Source organism: Macaca thibetana, chromosome 3 (assembly GCF_024542745.1).
Source record: "Macaca thibetana thibetana isolate TM-01 chromosome 3, ASM2454274v1, whole genome shotgun sequence".
Classification (NCBI taxonomy): Eukaryota; Metazoa; Chordata; class Mammalia; order Primates; family Cercopithecidae; genus Macaca; species Macaca thibetana.
The window spans coordinates 140,234,594-140,249,751 of record NC_065580.1 but is presented as its reverse complement, the minus strand read 5'-3'; the positions used below and the strand labels follow the sequence as shown (position 1 = coordinate 140,249,751).

Sequence of the window (15,158 nt, the reverse complement as noted above, 5' to 3'; positions counted from 1 at the left end):
CCAAGCCCCTTCTTGCAGTCTCCAGGGCACAGCTGTTTTTTTCTTTTCTTTTCTTTTCTTTTTGAGACAGAGTCTCACTATATTGTCCAGACTGGAGTGCAGTGGCATGATCTCAGCTCACTGCAACCTCTGCCTCCTGGGTTCAAGTGATTCTCCTGCCTCAGCCTCCCAAGTAGCTGGGACTACAGGTGCCCGCCACCACGCCTGGCTAATTTTTGTATTTTTACTAGAGACGAGGTTTCACCATGTTGGCCAGGCTGGTGTTGAACTCCTGACTTCAGGTGATCCGCCCACCTCGGCCTCCCAGAGTGTTGGGATCACAGGTGTGAGCCTCCGCACCCGGCCTCCAGGGCCCTGCTTCTAAGGCACAGTTGGGATCATGGCTTTTTACTGAACTAAGTCAAGTCCAAACCCTATTCTAGGCTGGTTCACGTCCATTTTCCTAGCTTCCCTCTGTCTTAGTGTCTTCCCTTACCCCAAACACACAGTGAGGACTTTTACTCACCTCTGGGCCCCCACACATGCTGTTCTCCTGCCCTGAAACCTTCCCCTTCCTCCTCTTTATTCCTCTAGCCCTTTTTGGGGGATAAAGGTAAAAGTCACTTTTATTTCTTTTATTTTTTTTTAGAAATAAGGTCTTTCTCTGTTGCCCAAGCTGGAGCGCAGTGACCCAATTATAGCTCAGTACAACCCAGAATTCCTGGACTCCAGTGATCCTCCCACCTCAGCCTCCCAAGTAGCTGAGACTACAGGGACACAGCACCATGTCTGGCTAATTTTTTGTTGAGACAGGGTCTCCTTATTTTGCCCAGGCTAATCTCAAACTCCTGGGTTCAAGCAATCCTCTGCCTTGGCCTCCTAAAGTGCTGGGATTATAGGCATGAGCTGCCACATCTGGCCTTTTTGTTTTGTTTTGTTTGAGATAAGGTCTTTCTGTGTTGCCCAAGCTGGAGTGCAGTGGTGCAGTCATAGCTCACTGCAGCCTTGAGCTCCTGGGCTCAAGCAGTTGTCCTGCCTCAACCTCCTGAGTACCTGGAACTGACTACAGGTGCATGTACCACACTGGGCTAATATTTAAATTTATTTTTTGTAAAGACAGGATCTTGCTATGTTGCCCAGGTGGTCTTGAACTCCTGGCCTCAACTAATCTTTCCACTTTGGCCTCCCAAAATGCTGGAATTACAGGTATGACCCACCGTACCTGGCCAAAAGCCATCTTTAGAATGTGCTTGAATTCTGTTATTAGCTGAGTGACCTTGGAAATTATTTATCCTTAGAACCTTGATTCCTATGTAAAATAGAAATAGTGGCCAGGTGCGGTGGCTCATACCTGTAATTCCAGCAGTTTGGGAGGCCAAGGCGGGTGAATCACATGAGGTCAGGAGTTTAAGACCAGCCTGCCAACATGGCAAAATCGTGTCTCTACTAAAAATAGAAAAATTAGCCAGGTATGGTGGCGGGCACCTGTAATCCTAACAACTTGGGAGGGTGAGGCAGGATAATTGCTTGAACCTGGGAGGTGGAGGTCGCAGTGAGCCAAGATCCTGCCACTGCACTCCAGCCTGGGTGACACAGCGAGACTCTGTCAAAAAAAAAAAAAAAAAAAAAAAACAGGAAATAGCCATGTCCACCTTGCAGGGTTGTTGTGATGTTTATATTTGGTAACTAAGAGAAAGCTTTGGACTTTCCAGCATTCACTGACTCATTCACTGAGAAAGTCTCTGTGAGCCTCTACAGGGCTAACTGAACAGGACAGAAATGTTCTTTATCCTCACGGAGTTCACAGCCTACAAGGGCAAAGACATTCCTAGGAAGTTACAGAATCACTGAGTTCCAGTTAATATGTCTTGTGATAGGGCGAGTACAGGAATCTGATCCGTACCCAATAAACGCCAGCTCTCCCCACCCCTGTTCATACCTCGTGAGTCAGTTATGGAGATGACCATAAACTACCTTTACATGCTTTTTCATTGTTTGACTTGTGACAACAGACACATTCTACTTTTATAACTTAAAAATTCCGGTAAAATTTATGAGTAAACCCAACAGACTCCCATTTTTAAAAGAAGAAGGAAAAAATGACAGGTCAAGTATCACCTCCTCCTGGAAGCCTCCCTTGATGAGAGGCAGGGGAGTCCACCCTGCTGCATTGAGTCCTGCGTTGCCCTCATATGGGCCCCTGCTGTCTCCTCGTTGTACTGAGGGCCTAGGAGCCCCCGTGAGGGGCAGGGGGTACATCTGCCTTTGATCTCAATGTTACCAGATGGCACCAGGCTCTTGGTGTCCCAAACAAAGATTTGGATGTGACACATACAAATAGCAAAGCAAGCAGCAAAAGTTTGTTACACACAGTGTTACACTCTCAAAGAGGAGAGAGCGGACTGATCTCTGTGAGGTAAGATCAGCATCAGTTTGGGTGTATTTTGCATCTTTTTTTTTTTTTTTTTTTTTTTGACAGAGTCTTGCTCTGTCACCCAGGCTAGAGTGCAGTGGTGTGATCTTGGATCACTGCAATCTCTGCCTCCCGGGTTCAAGCGATTCTCCTGCCTCAGCCTCCCAAGGAGCTGGGATTACAGGCGCCCACCACCATCCTCGGCTAATTTTTATATTTTTAGTAGAAACAAGGTTTCACCATGTTGGCCAGGCTGGCCTCTAACTCCTGACCTCAGGAGATCCTCCTGCCTTAGCCTCCCAAAGTGCTGGGATTACAGGTGTGAGCCACCATGCCTGACCACTTTGCATCTTTTTATTTATTTATTTATTTATTTATTTATTTATTTATTTATTTTTTCCTTCTCTTCCCAAGGCCACCTAGTCTTTAGCCAGCATCTGCCTTTTGATTGATAGGTGTGTCACTTAGTTACTTTAGCCTTTGTGTGCTTGCATATCGCTTCCATCTCATAATCTTAAGTACAGGCATGATATGCAGTCCATGTAGGTGAGCTGTAACGAGCTGATTATCATACAGGGTTATGTTAAAGATACTTTTTCTCTCTGATGGACATGCCTAGCCCTGAGGAGCTACCCCTTACTGGTTTGGTCTGCATTTTGCCGGCCACAGGATCTCTCTCTTTTTTTTTTTTTTTTTTGAGATGGAGTCTCACTCTGTTGCCCAGGCTGGAGTGCAGTGGCTCACGATCTCGGCTCACTGCAGCCTTTGCCTCTCGGGTTCAAGTGATTCTTCTGCCTCAGCCTCCTGAGTAGCTGGGATTACAGGCACCCACCATCACGCCCGGCTAATTTTTGTATTTTTAGTAGAGATGAGGTTTCACTACGTTTGCCAGACTGGTCTCAAACTCCTGACCTCAGGTGATTGAGGGCCTCCCAAAGTGCTGGGATTACAAGCAGGAGCCATTGTGCCTGGCCAAGGGGAGCAGTTTTAAAGGATAACTTGGTGGGTGGGGGGAGCCAGTGAGTCAGGAGTGTTGATTGGTCAGAGATGAAATCACAGGGAGTCGAAGCTGTCTTCCTGCGCTGAGTCAGTTCCTGGGTGACAGCCACAACATCAGATGGGCCAGTTTCTTGATCTGGGTGGTGCCAGCTGGTGTATCAAGTGCAGAGTCTGCAAAATATCTCAAGCACTGGTCCTGGGAGCAGTTTACGGAGGGTCAAAATCTAGTAACCTCCAGCTGCATGACGCCTAAACCATCATTTCTAATCTTACAGCTTATGTTAATCCTACAAAGGCAATCTAGCCCCCAGGCAAGAAGAAAGTCTGCTTTGGGAAAGGGCCGTTACCATCTTTGTTGCTCCCCAAGTTAGTTCAGCCTACTCCCAGGAATGAACAAGGACAGCTTGGAGGTTAGAAGCAAGATGGAGTCAGCTAAGTGAGATCTCTTTCACTGTCTCAGTCATAATTTTGCAAAGGCGGTTTCAGCTGGAGGGCTGAGTTTTCCTGTGGGTGCAGAAAGGTCGGGTGGCTGAGGATTGTGGTGGTCTCTGGGTGAGACACAGAGGAGGTTTCTAAGAGGTGAGTGGGGGAGGTGACCTCAGAGACCAGAAGGGAAGAGGGGTCCCTTGCTCAAGTGAGGGAGGAAGTCTATGGGAAGGAACACCTCGTGAGCCTGTTTTGAGCCCTGCCACCCTCCACTTTGGTGCCTGCCTATGCCCCACCATCCTCTCTGACCCTCGTACTCAGGGTTCAGGGATGCTCCACCTCCACCTTGGCAGTCCCTGGAGCTCAGCCCTTCCACTACCATCAGGTTGAACTAGACAAAACCTAGCTCATAAATGAGAGGATCGGGCAAAACCTCAAATGTCCACTGACTTCAAAACAAACACGTGGCCGGTGTGTGCCTCAAGCCTGTAATCCCAGCACTTTAGGAGGCCGAGGTGGGAGAATCACTTGAGGCCAGAAGTTTGAGACTGGCCTGGCCAACATAGCAAAACCCCATCTCTAAAAAAACAAATTTTTAAAATTAGCGGCACATGGTGGCACGCCCCTGTAGCACCAACCATTTGGGAGGCCGAGGCAGGAGGATCACTCCAGCCTGGGAGTTTGGGGCTGCAGTGACTCCAGCCTAGAAGTAGGATGGTGATATAGTTTGAATATTTATCCCTTCCCAGATCTCATGTTGAACTGTAATCCCCAGCCTAGGTAACAGAGTGAGACCCTGTGGAAGAAAAAAAAAAAAAAAGCCAACAAAACCCAAAAATCTCCCCCAAACACCAAGCCATCTTTTCAATCTTTTCCATGAAGTTAGAATTCCAAAAAATCTTAGGCATTATTGCCTTTGACCTGAACTGCATTGATCAATGATTTGATAGTGCTCTGTCTACCCCTCCACCCCGGCCTTCCGTCCTGGTCCAGCTCCTAGCCTCTCCCTGTGATTATGTGTCTCTTTCATGACTCTGTAAAACTGGGGCCATCTGGGATGGTGGAGAGTGCCTCTGCTCTGGTGGACTGAACTGTCTCCTCTGCAAGGGGCCAAGGTTGGCCTTCCTGAGACAAGTGAGAAGAATGCAGCTCCCGGCATCTTGGAGATTGACAGATGGGACAAAAGGCCACACACCCTGTCCTCTCAAGGAAGTCCCTTATACATCATTCTGTAGAATTCCTAATAACTCCTGGGCTGATGGCACTACTGTCACAGATTCTGTGCATATACAATCTGATTCATTTCATAGGCAGGATGAAGAAAGCCAGGAATTATATGTCTGTTTTACATAGGAAAATGGAATTCTACATGTACTGTCACATGTTCTAAGTAGCACAGAGAAGATACAGTAGCTTCTCCAGCCCAGGGCCAAGATAATGCTTTGTTTTTTTTTGTGTGTTTTTTTTTTTTTTTTTTTTTTTTTTGAGACGGAGTCTCGCTCTGTCACCCGAGCTGGAGTGCAGTGGCCGGATCTCAGCTCACTGCAAGCTCCGCCTCCCGGGTTTACGCCATTCTCCTGCCTCAGCCTCCCGAGTAGCTGGGACTACAGGCGCCTGCCACCTCGCCCGGCTAGTTTTTTTTTGTATTTTTTTAGTAGAGACGGGGTTTCACCGTGTTAGCCAGGATGGTCTCGATCTCCTGACCTCGTGATCCGCCCATCTCGGCCTCCCAAAGTGCTGGGATTACAGGCTTGAGCCACCGCGCCCAGCCGATAATGCTTTGTTTTTGAGATGGAGTCTCACTCTGTCACCCAGGCTGGAGTGCAATGGTGCGATCTTGGTTCACTGCAACCTCTGCCTCCCTGGTTCAAGAGACCCTCCTGTCTCAGCCTCCCAAGTAGCTGGGATTGCAGGCACATGCCATCATGACTGGCTAATTTTTGTATTTTTAGTAGAGATGGGGTTTTGCTGTGTTGGCCTGGCTGGTCTTGGACTCCCGACCTCAAGTGATTTGCCTGCCTCAGCCTCCCAAAGTGCTGGGATTACGGGTGTGAGTCACTGCACCCAGACTAGCTAATGATTTTTTTTTTTTTTTTTTTTTTTTTACAGTTGTAGCCCTTCGAGTGGGCCTGAACCAGGGTGGAGGAGGTGCTCCCTGGGCAGGCTACGAGGGCTGCAGGATGACCAGGCAGATGTGGCAGTGTTCCAAGAAAAGTGATGACAGCCCTTGAATATTTGTCCTCATCCAAATCTCATGTTGAGTTGTAATCCCCAGTGTTGCAGGTGGGGCCCGGTGGGAGGTGTTTGGATTATTGGGGGCAGATCCCTGTTGAATGGCTTGGACCATCCCCTTGGTTATGAGTGAGCTCTCATTCTGAGTTCACACAAGATCTGGTCTTTTAGAAGTGTGTGGGCCGGGCACAGTGGCTCACGCCTGTAATCCCAGCACTTTGGGAGGCCAAGGCAAGGAGATCACCTGAGGTCGGGAGTTTGAGACCAGCCTGACCAACATGGAGAAAACCCGTCTTTACTAAAAATACAAAATTAGCTGGGCATGGTGGTGCATGCCTGTAATCCCAGCTACTTGGGAGGCTGAGGCAGGAGAATCGCTTGAACCCAGGAGGCAGAGGTTGCGGTGAGCCAAGATCGCGCCATTGCACTCCAGCCTGGGCAACAAGAGCGGAACTACATCTAAATAAAAAAAAAAAAAAAAAAAAAAAAGGAAAGAAGCATGTGGCATTGGCTGGGTTTGGTGGCTCACACCTGCAATCCCAGCACTTTGGGAGGCCAAGGTGGGCAGATCATTTGAGGTCAGGAGTTCGATATCTGCCTGGCCGTCATGGTGAAACTCTGTCTCTACTAAAAATACAAAAATTAGTCAGGTGCAGTGGTGGGCACCTGTAATCCCAGCTACTCGGGAGGCTGAGTCAGGAGAATCACTTGAACCCAGGAGCCGGAGTTTGCAATGAGCCGAGATTGCGCCAATGCACTCTAGACTGGATGACAGGCTGTCTCAAAAAAAAAAAAAAAAAGAAAGAAAAAAGAAATGTGTGGGGTCCCTCCCCTACACCCTTTGCCTCTCTCTCTTGCTTCTGCTTTTGCCATGTGACCAGCCTGCTCTCCCTTCACCTTCTGCCATGATTGGAAGTTTCCTGAAACCTCCCTAGAAGCAAACATCAGCACCATCCTTCTTGTATGGCCTGTAGAACTGTGAGTCAATTAGACCTCTTTTCTTTATAAATGACCCAGGCTCAGGTATTTCTTTATAGCAATGCAAGAAAGGCCTAATAGAGGTGGCTAGCTCTTGTGTATGTAATGCATCTGGAGAGAAAGGACAGAGAGAATTGTCCATGGAATGGGTGACTGCCTTAGCTCTTCTGTTTTTCCTGGGTTGGCAGCTACAGAGTTAGAGGTCAAAGGGGTCTCTCAGATGTCAAGGATGAGGAAGAGGGACTTGTCAGATCATGTGTGATATGGTTTGGCTGTGTCCCCACCCAAATCTCATCTTGAATTTTAGCTCCCATAATTCCCATGTGTTGTGGGAAGGACCCAGTGGGAGACAATTGAATCATGGGGGCAGGTTCCCTCATACTGTTCTTGTGGTAATGAATAAGTAAGTCTCACGAGATCTGATGGTTTTATCAGGGGAAACCCCTTTCACTTGACTCTCATCCTCTCTCTTGCCTGCTGCCATGTAAGATGTGCCTTTCACCTTCCACCATGATTGTGAGGCCTCCCCAGCCATGTGGAACTGTGAGTTCATTAAACCATTTGTTCTGTATAAATTACCCAGTCTCTGGTATGTCTTTCTCTTCCTCCTCCTCCTCCTACTCTTCTTCCTTCTCTTCCTCCTCCTCCTCTCCTTCCTCCTTTCCTCCTCCTCCTCCTTCTTCTTCCTCTTCTTCTTCTTTCTTCTTCCTCTTCCTCTTCTGTTTTTTGAGACAGAGTCTCGCTCTGTCACCCAGGCTGGACAGCAGTGGTGCGATCTCAGCTCACTGCAACCTCTGCCTCCCAGGTTCAAGTGATTCTCCTGCCTCAGCCTCCCAAGTAGCTGGGATTACAGGTGGCTGCCACAACACCTGGCTAATTTTTGTACTTTTAGTAGAGACTGGGTTTCACAATGATGCCTAGGCTTGTTTCGAACTCCTGACCTCAAGTGATCTGCCACCTCGGCCTCCCAAAGTGCTAGGATTACAGGCATGAACCACCACACCTGGCCTTGGGTATGTTTTTATCAGCAGTGTGAAAATGGACAAGTACAATGTGTAAGCCAGACAATATAAGGTCTGCAAAATGCAGAATGTGAGGTACAGAAGGAATGTGTGTGGGGGCATTTGTGGGAGTACAACCTTCTGCTGGAGTTGATGCCTGAGCACCTTGATAGATGAACATGTCCCAGTGTGGCTAGGGTGGAAACAGCAGGTGATACTGGACAGAGGCATATAAGTACAGTTCTCCACCACTATACAGATGTCAAAAACCAGAGCCACACTACTAACAATTCAAGTTCCTTCTTCTTCTTCTTTTTTTTTTGAGACGATGTCTCACTCTGTCACCAGGCTGGAGTGCAGTGTCATGATCTCAGCTCACTGCAACCTCCACCTCCTGGGTTCAAGTGATTCTCGTGCCCTAGCCTCCCAAGTAGCTGGGATAACAGGTGTGCACCACCACACCTGGCAAGTTTTTTTGTATTTTTAGTAGAGATGGGATTTCACTCTGTTGGCCAAACTGGTCTCGAACTCCTGACCACAAGTGATCCACCCGTCTTGGCCTCCCAAAGTGTTGGGATTACAGGCATAAGCCACCGCACCTGGCCCTAAAAATTCAAGTTACAAATTACAGTCAAGACTCAGAAAATTATCTAGTGATACCTTGCCCACTAGCCAAACGGTTATATTCCACAGAAGACACAAGGGTCTACACGAGGGGTCCCCAACCCCCTGGCCCCAGGCCAGAACAGGTCCGTGGCCTGTTAGGAACTAGGATTCACAGCAAGAAGTGAGCAACGGGCCAGCAAAGCTGAGCTCTAACCCTATTGTGAACTGTGCATGCACCCTCCTTATGAGAATCTAATGGTAAATGTAATGTGCTTGAATCATCCTGGAACCATCCCCCAACAGCCCCCAGTCCCAGTCCTTGGAAAAATTGTCTTCCATGAAATCGGTTCCTGGTGCCAAAAAGGTTGGGGACTGCTAGTCTACACCACCAGTGAGATTTCTTCAAATCTACAGGTTTACTCGACCCTTCCTATGCCCCTGAAAGAGGGACTTGAGCTTCAATATCACGAGGTGACCAGGTATCTTTCAGCCTGGATGTGTCAGAGTTGACTAGCACCACATCTGTCTGGTGATCTGGGGCTACTGTAGGAGACAGTCATAAATCATAGCACTTTCTCTGGTTTCTCTCAACTCACAGGCTCAACAGAAAGCACTAGTATTGAAGATAATACAAGTTCTGCATCCACACCCAGTTCAAGTGACTCTTTTACCACTTTTAGTGGCTATGGGATATCAACCAAATTTACTACTGTAAAACCCATTGTCTCTGCCACCATCTCAGAGGGCTCGAAATATACAACCTTCCACAGCAGCCAAGGCTCCAGTCACACAACACTCTTCCCTCACAGCACCACAAGCTCAGGCATCACTGAAACATCTAAACATGTCCACAACAGCACTGGCTCAACACACACAACACTGTCCCCTGCCAGTTCCACAAGCGCTGGCCTTCAGGAAGAATCTGGAACTTTCCAGAGCTGGCCAAACTCAAATGACACAACACCTTCACATCCTAGCACCACATCAGCCCCTGTTGAAGTATCTACAACCTACCACAGCAGACAGACCTCAATTACAACAACACAATTTTCTGCCAGCTCAAAAACCTTGGACCATGGTGAGGAATCAACAAAAGTCCACAGCAGCGCAGATGGAACTGGAACAACACTCTTACCTACCCGCTCCACAACCTCAGTTCTTGGAGAATACACAGTATCACCCATCAGTTCAGGCTCAACGGAAACAGCAATGTTAAGTGGCAGTACCACAACACCAGGCCTCAGTAAGAAACCTACCACCATCTACGGTAGCCCCAGAGCAGCAGACACAACACTTTCCCCTGCCAGCAAGACAAGCTCAGGCATCAGGGAAGAACTCACCACATCCCACAGCCGACCAGGCTCAATGCACACAACACTGTTACCTGCCAGTGCTACAACTTCAGGGCTCAGTGAGAAGCCTACAACCATCCCCAGCATGCCAGACTCAGTGCACACAACGCTGTTACTGGCCAGCACCACAACATCAGGCCTCAGTGAAAAATCAACAACTTCCCAGAGCAGCCCAGGCTCAACGGAGACAACACTCTTCCCTGAAAGCACTACAACCTCAGGACGCAGTGAAGAATCAACAACTTCCTACAGTAGCACAACTCACACACCATCACCTCCTAGAACCACATCTGCCCTTGTTAAAGAATCTTCAAGTTACCACAGTAACCTGGGCTCTCCTGCAACAAAACACTTCCCTGACGGCTCCACAACCTCAGGCCTTAGTGAGGAATCAACAGCATCCCACAGCAGCCCAGACGCAATGGAAACCACATTCTTACCCAACCGCTCCGCGGTCTCAGCTCTGCTTGGAGAATCTACAACCTCACCCATCAGTTCAGGCTCAGTGGAAACAACAATGTTACCCAGCAGTACCACACCACCAGGCCTCAGGGACAAATCGACCACTTTCCACAGTAGCCCCAGATCACCAGACACAACACTCTCACCTGCCAGCACGACAAGCTCAGCTGTCAGTGAAGAATCCACCACCTCCCTCAGCCGACCAGGGTCAACGCACACAACAGCGTTCCCTGACAGCACCACCATACCAGGCCACAGTCAGGAATCGACAACTTCCCACAGCAGCCCAGGCTCAACAGACACAACACTGTTCCCTGGCAGGACCACAGCATCATCCCTTGGTCAAGAATCCACAACCTTCCACAGCAGCCCAGGCTCCACTCATACCACACTCTTCCCTGACAACTCCACAACCTCAGGCCTCCTTGAAGCATCTACACCCGTCCACAGCAGCACTGGTTCACCATACAAAACACTGTCCTCTGTCCGATCTACAACCCATCAGGGGGAACCTACCACCCTCATGAGCTGGTCAAGCTCAAATGACACTACGCCTACACCTCCTACTACCACATCAGCCCTTGTTGATGTATCTACATCCTACCAAAGCAGCCCGAGCTCAACTCCAACAACCCACTTTTCTCGAGGCTCCACAAGCTTGGGCCGTAGTGAGGAATCAACAATAGTCCACAGCAGCCCAGATGCAACTGGAACAACACCCTCACCTGCCCACTCCACAGCCTCAGGTCGTGGAGAATCTACAATCTCACCGATCAGTCCAGTCGCAGCTGAAATAACAACATTACCTGGCAGTACCACAACAACAGGCCTCAGTGAGACATCTACCACCTTCCACAGTAGCCCCAGATCACCGACCACAACACTCTCACATACCAGCATGAGAAGCCTAGGCGTCAGTGAAGAATCGACCACCTCCCATAGCCAACCGGGCTCAACTCACTCAACAGTGTCACCTGCCAGCACCACCATGCCAGGCCTCAGTGAGGAATCTACCACCATCTACAGTAGCCCAGGCTCAACTGAAACCACAGTGCCCCCTCGCAGCAGCACGACCTCAATTCGTGGGGAAGAATCCACAACCTTCCACAGCCTGCCAGCCTCAACTCACGCAACACTGTTCACTGAGGTCACCACCACCTTGGGACACACTGCAAAATCTACAGCCTTCCCCGGCAGCCTTGTCTCCACCCAAACAGTGTTACCTGCCACCCTCACAACCACAGACCTCAGTGAGGAAACAACAACCTTCCTCAGCACCTCAGGCTCAAGTGAAACAACCCTCCCACCTGCCCGCTCCACAACCACAGGCCTTGTTGGACAATCTACAATCTCACCCATGAGTCCAACCTCAACTGATACAACAACAACTTTATCTGGCATTACCACATCACCAAGCCTCAGTGAGAAATCTACCACCTTCTACGCTAGCCTCAGATCACCAGATGCAACACTCTCACCTGCAACCACAACAAGCTCAGGCGTCAGTGAAGAATCCAGCACATCCCTTAGTCAACCAGGCTCAAAGCACACAACAGCCTTCCCCGACAGCACCACCATGTCAGGCCTCAGTCAGGAACCTACAACTTCCCACAGCAGCCAAAGTTCAACAGACACAGCACTGTCCCCTGGCAGTACCACAGCCTCATCCCTTGATCAAGATTTTACAACCTTCCCCAGCAGCCCAGGCTCCACTGAAACCACAGTCTCACCTGAAAACACCACAACCTCAGGCCTCGATGAAGCCTCTACACCCATCCACAGCAGCACTGGCTCACGACACACAACACTGTCCCCTGCCAGCTCCACAAGCCCTCAGGGAGGCCCTCAGGGAGAATCTACCACCTTCCAGACCCACCCAGGCTCAACTCACACAGCACCTTCACCTCCTAGCACCACAACTACACTTGTTGAAGAATCTACTACCGCCAACAGCAGTCCGGGCTCAACTGCAACAACACACTTCCCTAACAGCTTCACAACCTCAGGCCATAGTGAGGAATCAACAGCATCCCACAACAGCCCAGATGCAATGGAAACCACATTCTTACCCACCCGCTCCACGGTCTCAGTTCTTGTTGGAGAATCTACAACCTCACCCATCAGTTCAGGCTCAGTGGAAACAACAATGTTACCCAGCAGTAACACAATAGTAGGCCTCAGTGAGACATCGACCACTTTGCACAGTAGCCCCAGATCATCAAACACAACACTCTCACCTGGCAGTAGGAGAAGCTCAGGTGTCAGTGAAGAATCCACCACCTCCCTCAGCCAACCAGGGTCAATGCACACAACGGTGTTCCCTGAAAGCACCAACATACTAGGCCTCAGTCAGGAATCTACAATTTCCCACAGCAGCCCAGGCTCAAGAAACACAACATTGTTCCCTGGCAGTACCACAGCATCATCCCTTGGTCAAGAATCCACAATCTTCCACAGCAGCCCAGGCTCCACTCACACCACACTTTTCCCTGACAACACCACAACCTCAGGCCTCGTTGAAGCATCTACGCCTGTCCACAGCAGGACTGGCTCAACACACACAACACTGTCCTCTGTCGGGTCTACAACCCATCAGGGGGGAGCTACCACACTTGCCAGCTGGTCAGGCTCAAATGACACTACACCTGCACCTCCTTCTACCACATCAACATTTGTTGATGTATCTACATCCTACCAAAGCAGCCGGAGCTCAACGACAACAACTCACTTTTCTCTCAGCTCCACAAGCTTGGGCCAGAGTGAGGAATCAACAATAGTCCACAACAGCCCAGATGCAACTGGAACAACACCCTCACCCACCCATTCCACAGCCTCAGGTCATGGAGAATCTACAATCTCACCAATCAGTTCAGTCACAACTGAAATAAAAATGTTACCTGGCAGTACCACAACAACAGGCCACAGTGAGACATCTACCACCTTACACAGTAGCCCCAGATCACTGACCACAACATTCTCACCTGCCAGCATGACAAGCCTAGGCATCGGTGAGGAATCCACCACCTCCCATAGCCAACCGGGCTCAACTCACTCAACAGTGTCACCGGCCAGCACCACCACACCAGGCCTCAGTGAGGAATCTACCACCATCTACAGCAGCCCAGGCTCAACTGAAACCACAGTGTCCCCTGACAGCAGCACAACCTCAATTAGTGGAGAAGAATCCACAACCTTCCACAACCGGCTAGCCTCAACTCACACAACACTGTTCACTGAGGTCACCACCACCTTGGGACTCACTCAGGAATCCACAGCAATCCCCAGCAGCCTTGTCTCCACGCAAACGGTGTTACCTGCCACTCTCACAATCACAGACCTCAGTGAGGAACCAAGAACCTTCCCCAGGAGCTCAAGCTCAAGTGGAACAACACTCTCACCTGCCCGCTCTACAACCTCAGCCCTTGTTGGACAATCTACAATCTCACCCATGAGTCCAATCTCAACTGATACAACAACAACTTTACCTGGCATTACCACATCACCAAGCCTCAGTGAGAAATCTACCACCTTCTACACTAGCCCCAGATCACCAGATGCAACACTCCCACCTGCAACCACAACAAGCTCAGGCGTCAGTGAAGAATCCAGCACATCCCTTAGTCAACCAGGCTCAAAGCACACAAAAGCGTTCCCTGACAGCACCACCATGTCAGGCCTCAGTCAGGAACCTACAACTTCCCACAGCAGTCAAAGTTCAACAGACACAACACTGTCCCCTGGCAGTACCACAATGTCATCCCTTGATCAAGATTTAACAACTTTCCACAGCAGCCCAGGCTCCACTGAAACCACAGTCTCACATGAAAACACAACCTCAGGCCTCAACGAAGCATCTACACCCATCCACAGCAGCACTGGCTCAAGACACACAACACTGTCCCCTGCCAGCTCCACAAGCCCTCAGGGAGACGTTCAGGGAGAATTTACCACCTTCCAGACCCACCCAGGCTCAATTCACACAGCACCTTCACCTCCTAGCACCACAACTACCCTTGTTGAAGAATCTACTAACGCCGACAGCAGCCCGGGCTCAACTGCAACAACACACTACCCTGACAGCTCCACAACCTCAGGCCATAGTGAGGAATCAACAGCATCCCACAGCAGCCCAGACACAATGCAAAACACATTCTTACCCACACGCACCACAGTCTCAGTTCTTGTTGGAGAATCTACCACCTCACCCATCAGTGCAGGCTCAGTGGAAACAACAATATTACCCGACAGTACCACAACACCAGGCCTCAGTGAGAAATCGACCACTTTCCACAGTAGCCCCAGATCACCAGACACAACACGCTTACCTGCCAGCACGAAAAGCTCAGGTGTCAGTCAAGAATCCACCACCTCCCTCAGCCGACCAGGGTCAACGCACACAACGGCGTTCCCTGACAGCACTACCATACGAGGCTTCAGTCAGGAATCTACAACTTCCTACAGCAGCCCAGGCTCAACTGACACAACACTGTTCCCTGGCAGGACCACAGCATCATCCCTTGGTCAAGAATCCACAACCTTCCACAGCAGCCCACGCTCGACTGAAACCACAGTCTCACCTAAAAACACTACAACCTCAGGCCTTGATGAAGCATCTACTCCCATCCACAGCAGCACTGGATCACGACACACAACACTGTCCTCTGCCAGCTCCACAAGCCCAGGCCCTCAGGGAGAATTTACTACCTTCCA

General features: G+C 49.7%; 2 protein-coding genes across 4 annotated transcripts in view; both read left to right on the top strand.

Annotated features, from left to right (window-relative positions):
• The window catches only part of AP1S1 (adaptor related protein complex 1 subunit sigma 1), a 339,237-nt gene that overhangs the window by 149,720 nt on the left and 174,359 nt on the right, over window positions 1–15,158 (top strand). The gene's annotated exons all lie outside the window — the stretch shown is intronic.
• MUC12 (mucin 12, cell surface associated) overlaps window positions 1–15,158 on the top strand; it is a 45,271-nt gene that overhangs the window by 11,897 nt on the left and 18,216 nt on the right. The window contains 4 exon segments of the mRNA XM_050784853.1: window positions 9,187–9,778; window positions 10,112–13,285; window positions 13,367–13,652; window positions 13,818–15,104. Coding sequence (XP_050640810.1) covers window positions 9,187–9,778; window positions 10,112–13,285; window positions 13,367–13,652; window positions 13,818–15,104 — 5,339 coding nt within the window.